The 16,869-nt window shown below is 43.8% G+C and overlaps 2 protein-coding genes across 3 annotated transcripts; one reads left to right on the forward strand and one right to left on the reverse strand.

Annotated features, from left to right (window-relative positions):
* The first annotated feature begins 121 nt into the window (after positions 1–121).
* Positions 122–10,012, forward strand: eef1db (eukaryotic translation elongation factor 1 delta b (guanine nucleotide exchange protein)). 2 transcript variants are annotated; one of them, XM_071546158.1, is made up of 8 exons: positions 122–241; positions 5,353–5,470; positions 5,937–6,008; positions 8,018–8,102; positions 8,362–8,474; positions 8,628–8,840; positions 9,008–9,202; positions 9,880–10,012. In XM_071546158.1, the coding sequence occupies exons 2-8, from the start codon at positions 5,357–5,359 to the stop codon at positions 9,916–9,918; spliced, it is 831 nt and encodes a 276-aa protein (XP_071402259.1). In that variant the 5' UTR covers positions 122–241; positions 5,353–5,356; the 3' UTR covers positions 9,919–10,012. The 2 variants fall into 2 exon arrangements, with proteins under 2 accessions (XP_071402259.1, XP_071402258.1); XM_071546157.1 differs by lacking the exon at positions 122–241 and adding an exon at positions 3,553–4,850.
* Positions 10,013–10,087: 75 nt separating this feature from the next.
* LOC139666829 (E3 ubiquitin-protein ligase TRIM65-like) lies at positions 10,088–16,260 on the reverse strand. Its single transcript, XM_071546164.1, has 9 exons — positions 16,225–16,260; positions 14,136–14,512; positions 13,604–13,699; positions 12,657–12,890; positions 12,261–12,420; positions 12,056–12,097; positions 11,878–11,925; positions 11,526–11,764; positions 10,088–10,711 (listed from the first exon to the last, which is right to left on the reverse strand). Exons 2-9 carry the CDS (start codon positions 14,505–14,507, stop codon positions 10,412–10,414), a joined length of 1,491 nt encoding a protein of 496 aa, XP_071402265.1. The 5' UTR covers positions 14,508–14,512; positions 16,225–16,260; the 3' UTR covers positions 10,088–10,411.
* Between the last annotated feature and the right edge of the window lie 609 nt (positions 16,261–16,869).

The following is a 16,869-nucleotide window of genomic DNA, read 5'->3' on the forward strand; positions in this document are numbered from 1 at the left end:
GGTGGTTATTGCCATATGACCCACCTTTTTATTTACCACTACCTCACTGAAAATAACAATACATGAGATTAGTGTCGGGGTTAACAATCAACATCAATCATCGCTCCCCCTCCCCCATCCTTCAAGTTCACGCAACCATTGCTCCTTCCTTCCCTCCTTTCCTTCCTCCTTCCCGTTACCGAATACTGCTGGACGCACACGTTTTATCAACCGGCCCGGTCCGCCACCGACAAACAGAGCAGTAAGTAACGTTAACGTTAACTGACAGCTGGGGTTTCGGTCAGTAGATTTGGGGGGAATTAATTTCAAGGCAGGCTGGCATATTACTTCATGCTTAGGAGAGACACAGCAGTGAATCAGAAGGCTAACGTTAATGTCTGCTAGCTGAAGCTAGCAATCGGCAAGCTAAATCGAGGCAGCTAGCTAACGTTGGCCAGAGCTGAACCATGCCGGCTTCACTGGCCGGCTGTGCTTCCTTGACAATTCATATAAATGACAAATTGGAAACGAATAGTTTGGTGTCAGGTGTGAAAGTAATCGTTGCTATTCGTCACGCAACGTCAACCAACTAGATAATGACGAGTATTTATGACAGGACTCGCTTCGAGGTGATGTAAAATGGCTAATGTTAAGGTTAGCAGCCTTTTGATGATGACAGCGCTACTGGGGCCATGAAGGGCCATGAAGGGCCATTCCCTTACCAGTCAGCATCTTACACTACATTTCCCCTTCCTATGATTAGTCTGATTATCAGTCAAGGTATTGCTTTAACTTCAAGTGAAAATAAATCCTTATACAGGCTTTGGATGTGTTAATCTCTGTGATCTTGGACTTTTAATGATTTAGTAGTTAAGAGACATTCCTTGACTTGAATGACATTTACTCAGCCCCCGTGTTGGTAAGTTAAGCATCCGCCCCGCTGAAGTGTCCTTCAACAAATCACCGGCTCCCTACCCTGCTGCACTGTAGCTGACCCTTCTCAACGTGGGGTCCGGGGACCACCAGGGGTCCTTGAGGGGGTTCCAGGGGGGTCCGGCAAATTGATGAATTGTTAAACTTCACCATTATTTAATTTACCAGTTAAGTTAACACAGTTAGAGAATTAGGGTCCTTGATATGAAAAAGGTTGAGAATCACTGGTTTAGTAAATGGTCTCTGATTGCATCAACCAGCAGCATTCAGAGCTACTCCTTTGACACCAACCAGGAGACCAGATTGTGGACTCCATGGTAATAGGTTATCAAAGGCGAATTTCCCGGGTTATAATAAGGGTACACTTTCTGATCAGCACCATGAAATATAACTTGAGTAAACCCTCAGTACGGTTATCAAGTCATTACACCATACAGTTGTCAGTAGTGCAGCTCCAAAAGGGTGCATCCCAGAGCTCCAGATTTCACTCCTCCTGTCCCCCACTTCCACCACCTCTCCTCTGTGGCCTGCAAGCTGATGTTCGTGCTGCCATGTTGCTTGCTGTCCCAATGTTGGAGGACATGAGAAAACCAGTTCCTGAAGTCTCCCTTGGGGGTGGGGCGCTCACTGTGGCCACACCCAGAATATGACATTGACAAAACTTGTAATTAAAATGGCTGGGGAATTTCCAGTTCATAAATGTGAGTATACTGATTAACGTAACTTGAAGTTAACGTTAAAGTCAGCGCTATTTTCTGACTTGTAACTTTTACTACTTAACGTCAACATCTTAAGGTCAGTGTGCCAGCATTGCATAAAAATTTTGATTGGCTCTAAGGTGTATTGAGAGCTTGAGCTATGTCATCTATGATAGGGCCACTTCATCAATAGGAGACGTCCATTTTTGATGATGCAGCAGCAAATGGCCTCTAATTTCCCCTTGCTCCCTCCTCTCCTCCATTGCCCCCCTCGTCTCCTCCAAGTTACTTCCTGCAGGAGGGGAGGAAAGGAGGGGTAGTGGAAAAAGCTTTGGGATGCACCCAAGGTGTTGCTTGATGGCCTCACATATAATTTGAGCCTTGGAGGATGGCGAATAAAAAGTTTTTTTTTAAAATGTTTTTCTGTGTTTGCCATCATCCAAGACCAAAGGAGTAACCATGTGAATTCTGTTTGGGAGTTAATTTCCACGTTAAGGTATTAGCCAGGTTAATTATTTTTGAGAAGTCTTTAACACACAGCTTCTTTCCTCTCATCTTGCTCTCAGAATTGGACAAGTGAGTATTCTTCATGACATCGACTTGTAACTGGGTTTGGGTTTCATGTAGCTCATTTTTTACATAGTTGTATTTCCAGTGTAGTTTTAATTTATTTTTCAAGGTGGTGATTGTTTAATTTCTTTCTCAATGGCTTGCGGCTAAATGGATGAAAGGAACGTGTTGAGCATTTGACTTTGATACTAGTTTGATTTCAACACTTTTACCAAGGAAGGTGAGTCAAAGGCTTGATAAATATATAATGTAATGAACAGCAGGAAATGACTTCCTGGACCTGTGCCCAAATCCATTTCAGTTGTTTGATACAGTTGTATCAAAATGGCTAACCTCCACATGGTGAAACATTTAGGGAATGCATTTCCTGTATCACAGCAGAACACTGTTCAGTCTTACAAACGCATGCTTTGACTTTGCTGTCAAGGACAGAGCAAAACCTCTGAAATTAATGGATTATAGTTTTCTTGTTTGAGCATGTCAGTGCTGTTACCACAAATCCATCCATGCCAGTTTATTTGCTGTGCTATTTCATTTTATGTGAAGCATTTTGTAAACTGTTTATAGATAAATACATAAAGTTAATTATTATTCATTTCCTAAATCTTCCAAATGTTGCTTTTTACTCCTCATATCCAAACTTTGTTTGCATGCTTCATTTTTTTTACCCATGTACTTTTAGCTCAGACATCATGTAAACAATATTGATAGCAGTTTGTTAGCATTATTCTTGCAACCTGTCAGTGTCCAAGTTGCACAAGCGGTAAACCCAAATCATGTTTTTACAAAAAAAATATTTTATGTATGCATTTGTCTACTTATTTTTGTTTGCTCACTTATTTTGTAAGCCATCGTGTAAGTGGGAACATGAACTCAAGGGCTCAGCACTTTGGATTTTTGGCTTCACCTCAGACAATTTTCTGCATCCGCATTGGGCATTTAGAATGAAAAGCATCCAGACCAGAGTTCATTTTCCCTTACTAACTTCTTTTCTTGAGACTGCTTTAGCAACCTCAGTGAGCTTAGCAATGGACATAGTCCTAACTTTGGAATGAGCATTTAAATGTTTTCTGTCGTACATAAACCAGTCGATTCCATTCATTGAACATTTTAGCTAAAGCTCATCTGCATGGGGTGTGTCCAGTTTCCTGCATGCTACTTGTGTTCCCCTGGGATTGATTTGTAGACTCTCTGCAATGTAGGGTATGATCCCCGAAATAACTCTTTGACAAAGCAATTCTCTAACTGATTAACGGACATCAGGTCTAGCACTGAGTCTCATCGATCAATCCCTTTTTTGTCTAATTGTCTGTAAACCTGTTTGCCTCTGTAACTAATCCAAGAGCCTATCCCTGTTATTCTCTTGTTTTTCTGCAACGGATCAAAGATGATGCCTCAGAAGATCCCCCAGTGCTCTGCAGTGGATCAGTCGGAGCACGATCTACCGCCCAGCCATTGTAAGGTGGACCGTTCCACCGATGTAGCAGTGGGAGGTAGGAACAAGGCTGACTCAGGCCAGAGAAATGGAGAGACGGCGTCATCCTCCCCAGAGAGTGGCAGCTTAAATGGAGACGGGAAGCGCAGTGGGAAAAGCCGCCGCCGTCGGAAACGTGTGTCAAATCCTGAGAGCCGCCTTGAGGGGAAGGTCGAAGGCAAAGTCAAGAATGTGGAGAAACCAAACCAGGGGACCAACCAACCACCGGACCCCTGCACAGTTCTGCTTGGCCTGAAGTCAGACTGTGCTTCTGTGTGGTTTGAGCGCAGCATCTATGAGCAAGCTGAGAGCCTGTACCAGTGCTGGCTGGCACGCTCGTCCAATGGGACCACCCAGCCGAACAGGTCACCTCCAGCCCGAGAGAACCGCCCCACCTCTCTGTCCTCCGTGTCTCCCTCTCCCTCACGACCGGCATGCAGCCATGCCGATCAGGTGGCTTGTCACCATGTGGTACAGGCAGTGTGGGTGAACAAAGCAACCTTCGACCAGGCAGAGCGCCGTTTCGTTGAAGAATCCGTACAGCCGTCCATTCCAAACTCCCTGGACCTCCCATCTCCGCCTAACCGTCCAATCGCACCCGCAACACCTGATGAGGGATATCAGTCTTTAGCCCCAACTCCCGCAACCCCTATTCAGCAAGCAGCCGCCACACCAACCACTCGGCAGCCGATTAACGGACTGCCCCGTATCCCAGTGGAGCTGCTCAGAGATGTGTGGCTGGAGAAACCCCTGTATGACCGTGCCGAGGCAGCCTTCTACCAGAATCTCTATGGTAACAATTCCTCCAAACGGGCCAACTCTCCCTCCACCTCCAGAAGCAGTGATCATCCTCAAAGCCTTGTAGAAGAGGAGGAAGAAGAGGAGGAGGAGGAGGTGGTGGTGGAGGAAACACGGGTGGTCCCGCAGGGCAAGGCAGACGTCTTCCACGCCCTGCACCCTATCCAGGAGGAAGAGGAGCCGGCCGAGGTCCCAGAGGAGGGAGAAGCGTCGGTGGCAGGAGTCTGCTACTTCCTTCACCCGGACAGCGAGCGGGTGTGGCTGGACAAGTGGCGCTACGATGCCGCAGAGAGCCGTTTCCGTGGTCACTGTGGGGCTGAAGCCATGGTGGTGCAGGGGGCTCGGGGGCCAGACGCTGAGGCCTCGTCAGGTGCCTCCACCAGGCCACTGAGGGACAAGTATGACCCAGCCCAGGAGAATGGAGCCACTCCAAGCGTTTCAGTTCCTCTTTATGCTTTCAGTGTTATTTATGTCTTTTTGTGTTGATTTGTTTTTTTTGTTTGTTTTTTTCAAGTGATATTTATGATGATTTGTTTTTCTTTGCTTGTCTTTTTTTCACCTCTTGTTTTAATCCTCTAGTCTATTTTATAATTTTCATGCATGATTTGTTGTTTTTTTGTTCTGTGAAATTTTCTCTCGAGTTACTCTTTGTTTCTTTAGGGTTTCATTGTGGAATTGTGTTGGGGTGGTCTGACTGTGGGGAGAATAGATAAAATAAAAGAATACATACATTGGGCCATAAAATGATCTGAGACATTATAGCTAAGAAAGAAAGAATTGTGGATAGAGGGTTTTTTTTTTGGCTATTATTCTTATTAGTAGTAGTAATGGTAATTTTCTAACCTACTGTGTCCTTTTCATATATCCCTCTGTTGTCCTCCCTCGCTCTCTGCTCTGTAGCACCATGAGTGCAGTAGACTTCCTGGCCCAGGAGAAGATCTGGTTTGATAAACCTCGCTATGATGAGGCAGAGAGACGCTTCTATGAGCACATGAATGGCTCTTCACAATCACCACAGGTATCCACACTGTCCTAGCAGTTCTACCTATCCTTTGCGTTAGGTTGTCACATCTCCCATCTGAAGCCATTTTGCTTCCCTCCTTGTAAGTACTTAATGCAACTTATGTGGGGACACAAAATGGCTATAGTTGCACTCGACATTTCAGTGCAGCTTTTATTATCCAACCATGGCAGGTTACATTAAATGATACATAAGTAGGTACCAAGTCATATACACAAGATTTAAAGAATACATTATTAACCGTTACTCATTACAGCCATTTTCAGGCCAAGACTTGCAGTGATGTGATGTCATAAAATCAGATTTTAGGAATCAGATCTCAAAAATGCTGTAGGAGTTACAAGTGTAACTGTAGTCAATGGCGCGAGGCAAAGCAGTTCATTGAATGTTGGTGCAAATGCCTTTTCAAAAGAAAGCATGGACACATATAAACAGTGGCTCCTATCTGCTTGTATTCTTTAAGGATTTAGGGGCTAACAGCATTCTGCAAGACATTGCTCGGGCCCGGGAGAACATCCAGAAGTCTCTAGCAGGAGTAAGTATTATTCTATAGGCTATGCACAGTATCTAAACTCTGCCAAGTGCGAGCACAACTCGATCAAAAAATCTTCCTTAGGTGCACGGCCAAAGGTTAATAGATGAAGAAAGAAAAAAGAAAAGCCAGCACTCATAATGTCCTTTTGTCTTTTTAATTAAATGGGCAGCTACAGAGCACAAACGACGGACGCGTTTCAGCAATAAGCCATGCCATACAATGCTGATGATGGCTTATTGCTGAAACGCGTCGTTTGTGCTCTGTAGCTGCCCATTTAATTAAAAAGACAAAAGGACATTATGAGTGCTGACTTTTCTTTCCTCATCTATGCACAGTATCTGCCTGTTGTCTCACATGATTTATTTATACTCCAGTCAATGTAGCGTGAATGATCAGCTTTAAAACACTGGACACAGAGACTCACACAAACACATGCTCTGAATCCCCTATCTGTTTTTATCTTATATGCTATGCAGTTGGTGCTACGTGTCATTGTGCCATTCTTTAAACAGGGTGCTTTTACTTTGACCTTTCATACCTGCAGCAGATTAGAGCCTCTCTGTAGAGTAGTTCTGGTTATTGCTGAGAACCACTGCAGCGTATGGGTGAGCATGTAATTTGTACGTGCTTGGGAAATTGCTTGACAGATTTCTGACTGGTAGTGCTGTGTCATTTCCTTGTTGCTGGTAGGGTAAAAGAACTTGTTTTGGATACTGATTTTTATTGAACTAGTGGCCAGGTGTTCCGCTCAAGCCATTAATAAAATGAACAAAGGTGTACTCTATAATGAGACATACGTGTGAAGGTATTATTGTAGCAAAACACCTGGGAACTTGCATGTTGGAATTTACACACATAGAAAATATTGACACTTGTGTGGTTTTTAAATTTGAATTCACAGAAAGGATTTACAAATGTGCAAGCCAATATTTGAATGAATGGAATACAAGCTGCAAGATTGTAACATATGTGCAACAGCAGATTAGAGGAGTTGTAATCACTGAGTTGTATTATATCCTCAAAAAATATATTGAAGAAAAAAATGGCAAATAGGCCTAAGTTACCAATTTGCAGCTTCTATTCCATTCATTCAAATATTGACTTCTACATTTGTGAATCTTTCCAGTGAATTCAAATTTAGGACACAGGTGTGTGTTCAGATGTTAATTTGCAGTATGCAAGTTATCAGGTGTTTTGCTACAATAATACCTTCATACATATGGATGTGTGAGCGGATGTGTGCGAACATCTGATTTTAGCTTGATCTCTTCTATAACCCCCCGACTCTACATTGATTCCTTGCTTGTCTTGGGTAATGCTGTCTGTTCTAGGCTTCTCGGTAGCATTCCTTCATTTTAAACCCCCCTCTGCATGTCGTTCATTCAATTCTGTTCCTCCTTCCCTCCCTTTCCCCCTTTTCCCTGGTTTTCCTTTTCCATGCCTGAAATCTCCCCCCCTCCCCCCCAGCTGAAGACTACGCTGTTTAACAGAGGGTCTGGTCAACCTTCCCTGAACCACCAATCCCAGCTCGTAAGTGCCCCACCACCCATCTTGTGTGTGGCTGGAACCACTTCTGCCAAGAACAACGGGGCTCTCTCACATTGCCCTCTCTGTGGACCTAGCTGACATCCACACTCAGTTGCTCAGAATTCCACCTTTAGTCGGCTTATTAGTGCCATTATTGCCATTTGGAAAGATGTAGGCTAATCAGTGTGGACTATGGCAGACATGGACCCCATCCAAGTAGCCGTCTTTCAACGTTCACCTCTTTGCACTTGTCTCTATCAGGGTCCAACCATGGCTACTGTATTTCTGCTGCCAGTCTGGCTGTAGATGCTGGTGAGATGGACGTTGGTTGTGTGTTGTTGCGTGTTCACATGTATGGGGGTCTGCTTTTTAGGTTTGGTTTGAAGAGTGAACTAATATTTTGGATTGGCCACTAGATGTCACTCCCTCTCTTAATTGTGCAGTCTTGTCACTCTCCACTGTCTTTTCTATTTGCTGTGCAGAGTACCAGCAGTGGGGCAGGCGATCAAGGGGAACTTGTATCTCGCATCAAGAGCCTGGAACTTGAGAACCACAGCCTACACAAAGGTGGGTTTATGTGTGTGGTCTTCAATCAGATATCAATTTTTATACCACCATGTTGTTTCTGTTACTTAGATTTTGTCTCTCCTCTACTGGCTATCTTCTTTTATTGAGAAGATGGTTATTTGCATATCTAATGTTAAAGACTATCTGCTTCTGTTTTATCACTGTGCAAATACATTCAACCAAATCACAGTTCAGGATCCCTTCAGTGGATTTCCTAGACTTTTTGAACCTGCTTGACTCTCTCGTTCTGTTTGCTTAGTGGTGGACGACTTAAGGTCAGCACTTTCCAAACTGGAATGTCGGGTAGCAGTTCTGGAGAAATCCCCTGCTGCTGCAACCCCAGCCCCAGCTCCTGCAGCCCCCTACACAAATGTGAGTCTCTTCCCTCTTCAGCACGCAGGACAATCCTGTAATCACTCTTTAAGTCATCATCCTGTGTCAGGGTTCTACAGTGCTGCCATTTTAGCAGCATAACGTCAGAGAGAGGGAGTGAGCGACTAATGTTATCTTCTTTAATTTGTTCAGGGCACTCCAGCCCAGCAAAGGAAGACCAGCGCCCCAGTTAAAGAAGAGGAGGAAGACGAGGAGGATGACGATGATATTGACCTGTTTGGTAGTGACGATGAAGATCCAGAAGCAGAACGACTCAAAGAGCAGAGGTTGAAAGAGTATGCAGAGAGGAAGGCCAAGAAACCCGCCCTGATCGCCAAGTCCTCAATCTTATTGGACGTCAAGCCTGTATGTCACAGTCTATTCACTTGTTAAACATTCTGTCATTGTTTATACAGGAGCCTAAAACTGGGGATACAACATGCTCACATTGAGTTCTGAGATCATTTGACGGTAGCTTTTACCCTTTCATCTTGTACTTTATCCCTCATCACCCTCCTCCCCTCCCCTTTCAGTGGGACGATGAAACTGACATGGTGAAGCTGGAGGAGTGTGTGCGCTCGGTGCATGCTGACGGCCTGTTATGGGGCACGTCCAAGCTGGTTCCTGTGGGCTACGGCATCAAGAAGCTACAGATTGCATGTGTGGTGGAGGATGACAAGGTGGGAACAGACATGTTGGAAGAGGAGATCACCAAGTTTGAGGACTATGTGAGTACAAAGATGGTGTGCTATTGTGCCGTAGTCTTATCACATATTTGGTGAGTGTTTTTTGTAAAGGTCCCACACCATGCCACAGACCAGTTGAGCAAGAGAGACCCCTTTTACACCTGGCATTGTGTGTGTGATGTTTTGTCTGCGTGATTGTGTTATGATAGAATAAAAATGTGGTGTTAAGTCTCAAATTTACTTAACTATTAGGATCTATGTTTTGTTTACTATGTTTTGAAAGACAAATCAGATTTCCATGTGTATTCTGGGGACACTTCAATTTGAGTTGTAAACGTAATCCAGCTAAATCATTCCAGACCATGGATGTCAAACCATGTGCCATTGAGCGTGAGAGTATGCAGGTTTTGACTCCAGCCTAACACTACACCAGCTGATTTGAAGGTCTGCTAACTGGTGAAATCACCTGGGTTAGTCTTTGGTTGAATTGAAAACCTGCACTCTGCCCTCCATGGCAGATGGTTTGACACCCCTGGTCTAGACACAATCTACATACAAGTTGCATGCTAATGCCAGATGTGAAGGTGGCCATAGAATACCAGTCCCCTACAGATGCACAGTCCCAGAATATCCTTGCAGAGACGGTGTTAAATTACAATCTAGGCGTGGACTCTTGGTCTGTAATCTCATGCAAGTTATTCCCTCTTGCTCTATTTCAGGTCCAGAGTGTTGACGTAGCGGCTTTCAACAAGATCTGATTCAAGCACGTCTTGTCCCATTCTTTCCACACTCCTTTTCTCTGCTGATTGTGTCAAACGGTTAATAATAATAAAAACAAGCTCTTGCACTAAAGCCCCGTCTCCTGAATCTAAAAATATTGGATGTGAAGTAAAAGGAATAGAGTAAACCAATTTAGTGTTTGCTTCAGATTTTAATATTTGCTATGAATAAAAGACGTCCTGTTTGGTCACAGAGGTATTTATATACAGAATATATGCATTTTGTCATACATTTGAAAACAAATGGTGAATAACAAGGCACATCAGTCAGTGAGGTTCAAAGTGTTATATGCCCAAAGTGCATTGTTTACCAAGCTGTATTGAGAAACCATAGCTAGCTAGCAATAAAGGGATACGCATGCTATAGTGGCAAGATACAGTCCTATACCTGAGTAACATGCAAAAGTACAAATAGTTCTGACCTACTAAATTTATAATAATGCCAAAAGGTATGCTAACTTCCTGTGTTCTGTCAGCTCATGGAACAGAAGGTGACGCTAGATTTAGCTCCCAGCCACACTGCAGGATAGAGGGGCTGGGTGAAGGTGGTCTTAACCCTGTGCAGGAGGTGGACTCTTCCAGGTGTCACAGTGTAGAAACAAAGCAGCCCCGCCCCATGGTCCAGAAACAACCCTATCCTGCGGGACACCATGCTGCGGGGCACCACTACAGCCTGCGGCTCATTTCCATGGCAGAACATGAAGGAGGACGCGCTACAGAGAAGGCTCCACGAAATAGAGTTGTGTCCCAGCCTGCAGTCATTGGATGATCCCTGAGGATGGGATCAAGCAGATTAATAACAAATCGATAATCTGATCAATATCAACAAAGTCTTCATTTCAACGAAGTCTGATGGGAGATGCTAATAGGACTTAAAAAATAATGCTGCTCTGACTGACTCATGAATGGCCAGAAGGTGTGGTCACAACCGGATAGGAAATTCAGTCTGAATAATTTCATCATAACCCATGGCTGTCATGGAATTCTTGTACCTGTCAAATTGTCAATGTACCCAGAGTTACATTACTAAGGAAACATTGATTTGATTGGGCTAAACATGTGCTTTGTACAGCATACTTGGCAAGAAATACAGTCATCCTTGTTAGCATGTAATTTTCTCTCCAATAATGCTTCCAATGATTTTATACATCTTTTGGCAGTCGGCATCAGACACACCAGTTAAATAAGCTAGTTTTTTTTGCTTTTGGGGTTGTGTTTTAGAAGTCACTAAAATTACAGGTAGTCTATAGCAAACCTTGACACAGTGGTCATGGTACAGTATTGTGACTTGTTGATCCTTAGCATTCCACATGATTCAACCAAAATTCATAAAAATTGGGCCTGTAGATTTCAAAGATATTGCGTGTGCCAAAATCACAGAGACTGATCCTAAATCCCCTTCCCATTTCATAGTTGTGGAAGACAATGACCATAACCATGTAAACCAGTAGTTCTCAACCATGTGCCACTGTGACCCAGGAAACGCAACACCACCTGATTTCACCGATTAGTTCCCTGCTCTCTGGTTGAAGGCACATGGTTGAAAATCAATGATACACGCAAGTGTGTAAACCTGACATAATCACCTTCCTAGCAATGCTCTCGTAGCTGAGCCCCAGTGCCACCTGGAGGCCCTCCCACTCAGCCTCCCAGTAACTGCGGCCCTCTAGACCCTCGCGGCACAGCGCCTGGCCCCAAGTATCGAAGCGGTCAGGATGGTCTGGGTACTGCTGTAGTCCTCCAGTTCGACTGACCACGCGGTTCCTTTCAGTCAGCAAGAGCTCCCTGTGCACCGTGAATGGGTCCAACGACAGAGGACAGAAAACTGCAGGGCAAAGGGAGGGCAGACTCAATAAAAGTGTGTGTGCGTGCCCACATGTGGAAGAGGGACTGCTTGTATAGTGGCTCTTTAGACTGGCAGAGATCAATGTTACTCACAGTGAAGGAGCTCATCTCTGTTGTCCAAAGTAGCAGCATATGCAGCATCTATCATTGCAGAAATGTGGGGGGAAAAAATATTTACAGAAAGATGTGGTTGAAAATATCTCAATAATTTGCCAAAAAAGTGTTACACTGACAGGTGACATACAACTGCTCATGTATTAGAGATACTTACCTGGGCTGGGCTTGGCTACCTGCAGAACACTCACATTCTTCACTATGAAAAGAGTAAATCAAACATCCACACACACACACAGTAGGATTAATGTCCAAAACGTGTGCCATTGTTTATAATATCCATTGTATGTATGGTTGGATTGTAGCCATCAACATGAAACTGAAAGAATATGTTACAGTCAGAAAAATGACACCCAACTTACCGGCATGGGTGATACTTGGGAACTCTCTGTGGTACAGGCTCTCTAACTTCTCCTTCAGGTCTGAGACGGCCTTCCTCACAGGCCCAAAGGAGATGTGTGGACTGACAGTCAGGGAGTTGGCTGTTCCTGGACGGACCGTACCGCGGTACCCCTGGCACATCTACCGCAGAGGAAACACAGCGGCACTCAATACTCACACACAAACTGACACAAAGCTGTACATCTTCAGTCGTACTTACCAAGAGAGTTAACAAGGACAAGGAAAGTACAAGTGAATAAATAACTCAGTTACAGTTTTAGAACTTTGAATAATAAATTAAAAATATTGAGAAGCCATAAGCATGTTGTTTCCATTAGCTGGTTGTCTGACTCTCAGAAAAGGTTGAGTGTCTTCACCTGTGTAATCAGGCCATGGTCCTGTGTGTGTGAAAGCTTCTCCAGCTCAGCATCTCTCCTCCGCAGCTCTGAGATGTCCTGCTCCAGATGCTGCAGCTGGGCCTCGGCTCGAGTCACTTCTGCCTTCTCCTGAGCCCTGAGGAGTTCCTTCACCTCAGAGCGACACCGCTCCAAGAACTCCAGCAGCTCTGTGAAGATCTTGCTGCTGTCCTTCACTGCTGCCTTGGCCAGACGCTAGGGGAAACACCAAGCTGTTGATATGTGTGTATCTGTGTGTTTGTGTGTGTATGGTGGTTTTAGAGTATTAAAGCTAATTTCATCATGGCGTTTAGATTGAGTGAGTGATTTCATGATGATTGCTTTTATTCGGTAGTTCAAATGAAGCAATATGTAAAATGCAACTTCACACTGGATATCACATTATTATTTAACAAGAGGCACTTGAGCTGCCTAGTGTCCTGCCATAATCACCACGATATATTAAGCATAACCAGTTAAGCTAATGAAGCTATTAATTAAGCGAATGAATGCATTGATTAGCAAATGTGTGTCTATGTCAATATGCTTATCTTCACATAACACATGGGTGGTATTAATATGAACTCTATCTTAAAGCATTAACGAGTTATAGTAAAAGTAAAGAAAATCTGTTTTTCCTCATTAATATGCAAATATATGCTGCAAGGTGCTCCAAAATCTAATCAGATCATCTACTCTATTGGGGGAACCTGTGGTGTCAGTATGAAGTTTCTATAATGTATTGTTTTTGAGTGATTGTGTTCACAAGAATGTGTCTACACAGAGAGAGAGACAGACATAATGTCCCCCATACCTGGTAAGCAAGTTGCATAAAGTCGATATGGCTGTGCAAACATTCAAAATATAAACAAACATAGTTACCCCATAAAGCTAACTGCATCATGAAATACCATTTTACTCCTACTCACAGAGAAGGACTTGAGAGTTTGTTTCAGCTCTTGTAGCTCTGACTCCCTCTCCTTGATTTGCTGTGCGAGCTGTCTCCGTGTGTCCCCCAACAGCCTCTGTAGCAGAGACATTACATGCAATAAAACCTCATGTGTCAGCAAAGTGATACCTCATGGAACCTTGAAGAGAAACTGCCATTTAAGAATCAAACGTGAGTTAAGTCTCCTGCCAGAATAAAAACAGTGGATTACCCTAAAACTAATCCATACCAGTACATTAAATAATCAGCATACATCATGAACAGGGGCTGTCTGACTCTGTAATGTAGGCCAGGTGTGTGGCCCTGAGTTTCAGTTTATAGGGATAGGCAACCGTGTGCTATGGAGGGCTGAGAGTCTGCAGGTTTTCATTCCAACCAATCATTACACCAGGTGATTTCACTGATTAGCTATATCAGCTGCTGTAGTGTTTGGTTGGAATGAAAACCTGCAGACTCTTGGCCCTCCATGGCACACGGTTGCCCACCCCTCGGAGCATGAGAGTTCACCTCACCTCCCCCTCGTTCCTCTCAGGCCGGACTGAGGACACATCAAAAGTGGCGTGCGCGAAGCCTCGGTCCACTGAGGGACCCAATTCTCGGTAGGGAGGGGGGGCGGAGGGGCCATCACTTAGCCTCACGGTGCCTAGCTTCTCCAGCATCTCTGCCAGGAGGGTGTTCCTGCCTAGTGTAGGCCTGGGACTAAAGGTTGCTCTGCACTGTGGGCAGCTGCAGGCTTGCTGCCCCTGACGTTGGTCCCAGTAGTCTCTCAAGCAGCTCATGCAGTAGCTGTGGCCGCATGGGATGGTGACTGGATCCTTGAGAACGTCCAGACAGATAGAGCAGCTGAACTGGGCTTGGTCCAAGCTGAGAGGGGACTGAGCCATTGTTGCTGGAGAAACAGCCACAGAGACAGAAAATACCATTTGTGCAATGCATGGTATGCAGAAGTTAATAATTTTGTCAATTATTACAAGTTCCACATTTGGCAGTGACACCAAATGCCTGGCTTTAAAGGGTTCATTAGCTGGGCTTACCTTCCCCAATGCCACATTCAAGACCACCTAGGCTGCCAGACTTTGGTTTTTTTAATAATACATTAGCTCTTAGCATTTGTGTGATTCTATTCTTAAATATCTATACAATCTATTGACGAAGTCCACTACCTCTGCTGGGACTGATCACTTTCAGAAACATCCACATGGCAGTCATCAACAGCAGCGTTGCAAATATGGGTGAAATACACTGAATCAGTTGGGGGCCCATAGTGCACTGATTTCACTACAGCAGTGTCATCGAGAAGCTCATTCAGGTCAGTCAGTCAGGGCCCTGACACTCCGCTCCTTCATCCTGTCCACTATCAACCTTAGTCACATTTTACAGCACTAAGCAAACATTTTCTACATATCCTCTCATGATATTTGGCTCAATCGCCATTGAGCAGTATCCACTTAATAATAGGATGGAAAAGTTTCAGCAAAGTATACAGAATCTGTACTTCTTTAAATAACGTTACTCACTGATGAATTTCAGGCAGCAACATTTTTCCACAACAGATGTGGCCTACAGCATTTTAGAGAGAAGCCCCACGGTGTATTCAGTATCTGACGTGTTGTGCGTAAACGTGCGGCTGTTGTCATATCTGCTGTTTTGGTTATGTATTGGACAGATGTTAGGTCACAAGTCTGCATAGCATTGGCCAGTTTATGTAAAGGCCTACCGGCGATGGCCGATTGGTGAGATTTAAACTGTTCATTTTAGTTTTCTGTTGCGGTTGTCCTCCTCTGCATTTGAAGTGTAACAAAGAAAGGTAATCAGTGCCAAGAGATAGTGGAGATAAGCCCACCAAAACGTTTGCCCATCGTTTTATTTGAGGAATAGAATGTACCACTTTGGTAAACAGAATAACCAGCTGTATCGAAGGAAAGGAGGAGGAAAAAACAACAAAATAGGCTAATTGATTTTTGTTTGGCCTGTAGCCTATGATGGCTGTTTACCTTGTGATGACCACCGACTGGAGTTCAGGCTGCTACCTAGCCCCGTTGGGACTGATACTACACTGCGTGGATGTCAGTCCCGGGTCGTTCCCTCCCAATCCTTTGTCCCATTAGCTATCACAATTAGGGCTGAACAATTAATCGAAATTTTATCGAAATCGCAACATGGCCTACTGCAATTTTCAAATCGCAGGAGGCGCAATATTTGTCAAAATACCATTTTAAATGAAATATTGTCGTGCTGCAGAGATGTCCTGGCCTACACATCATATTCCACAGACTAAAGAAAACATCTTTGTTTGGTACAGATCCCCGCAAAAATAACACCATAAACATTTTAATACGTTTTTCAATGAAAATGAGAATAATGATGTAAAAATTACCATTCCCTCTAATATCGCAAATCATATCGCAATTGCAATATCAGTCAAAATAATCGCAATTAGATATTTTTTCAAAATCGTTCAGCCCTATATCACATCGTTAAGCAAGGTGTCCAGATCGAATTTTGCCATTCTGACAAGCTTTCTGTCGTCCTTGAACACTCTTCTGTTACATGAGTAAAACATTTTGTTTGAAAATATTTGCAATAAAGTTAAAATCTCACCTTTGTGTGGCTTGTCCGAGTCGTTTTCATTCGGGTGTCCTGGCTGCCACTCTTCTTCTACGCTCTTCCCTGTGCGGCGAGCTGGAAAGCCTCTTTGCTGCCCCCTTTGGCCGCTGGAACATGGAACCGCAGATGCAACCAAAAGGGTCCAGCATAGAACCTCCTTGGTCCAGCTGCAGACCTCCCTCTTGAGGCACGGAAGTTCTGTGAGCCAATGGGGGTTGAGCATATCTATGACGACCTCCCTCCTGGGCCGGGACGTCTGCAGCTGGACCGTTTCTAATTATCGCACCAGGCTTGTCGGAGGATGTATTGTAGTTTCTTTCAGAAGTCAATTGCCAGGTCATAGTTCATAAAATATAATTATATGAAAACTATATATTAGAAATCTAATAAATATATGAAGACTACTGTAATATATATTACAAATATTAAAATACATCAATATTAGTTATTCAAATAATTATTGATGCGTAAAAACAAATACCCATGTATTCATATCATTAATATATTAATATGTATGAGTGACTTTTCAATCATTCCAAACTACAGGGGATAAGTATGAGCTCTGAAGCGCCACAAACTTCCATTACATTGATGATTGTCACTCCAGTTATGTAAAACCTGTGAGATTAAAAAATTACA

The sequence above is a fragment of the Centroberyx affinis genome, unplaced genomic scaffold (genome assembly GCF_046629955.1).
Source record: "Centroberyx affinis isolate AG114_WGS23_722 - 3 ecotype Tasmania unplaced genomic scaffold, CSIRO-AGI_Caff_v1 ptg005145l_1, whole genome shotgun sequence".
Taxonomy (NCBI): domain Eukaryota; kingdom Metazoa; phylum Chordata; class Actinopteri; order Beryciformes; family Berycidae; genus Centroberyx; species Centroberyx affinis.

What these genes read in the sequence shown, in the direction of transcription:
- eef1db (XM_071546157.1), top strand. Translation starts at nt 3,568, where the DNA reads ATGATGCCTCAGAAGATCCCCCAGTGCTCTGCAGTGGATCAGTCGGAG. An exon ending in ACCAGGCCACTGAGGGACAA is followed by an intron (nt 4,851 to 5,352) that starts GTATGACCCAGC and finishes TCTGCTCTGTAG; the next exon opens with CACCATGAGTGCAGTAGACT. An exon ending in TCCAGAAGTCTCTAGCAGGA is followed by an intron (nt 6,009 to 8,017) that starts GTAAGTATTATT and finishes TTTGCTGTGCAG; the next exon opens with AGTACCAGCAGTGGGGCAGG.
- LOC139666829 (XM_071546164.1), bottom strand. Translation starts at nt 14,507, where the DNA reads ATGGCTCAGTCCCCTCTCAGCTTGGACCAAGCCCAGTTCAGCTGCTCT. An exon ending in CTGAGAGGAACGAGGGGGAG is followed by an intron (nt 13,700 to 14,135) that starts GTGAGGTGAACT and finishes TCTCTGCTACAG; the next exon opens with AGGCTGTTGGGGGACACACG. An exon ending in CAGAGATGAGCTCCTTCACT is followed by an intron (nt 11,765 to 11,877) that starts GTGAGTAACATT and finishes TTTGCCCTGCAG; the next exon opens with TTTTCTGTCCTCTGTCGTTG.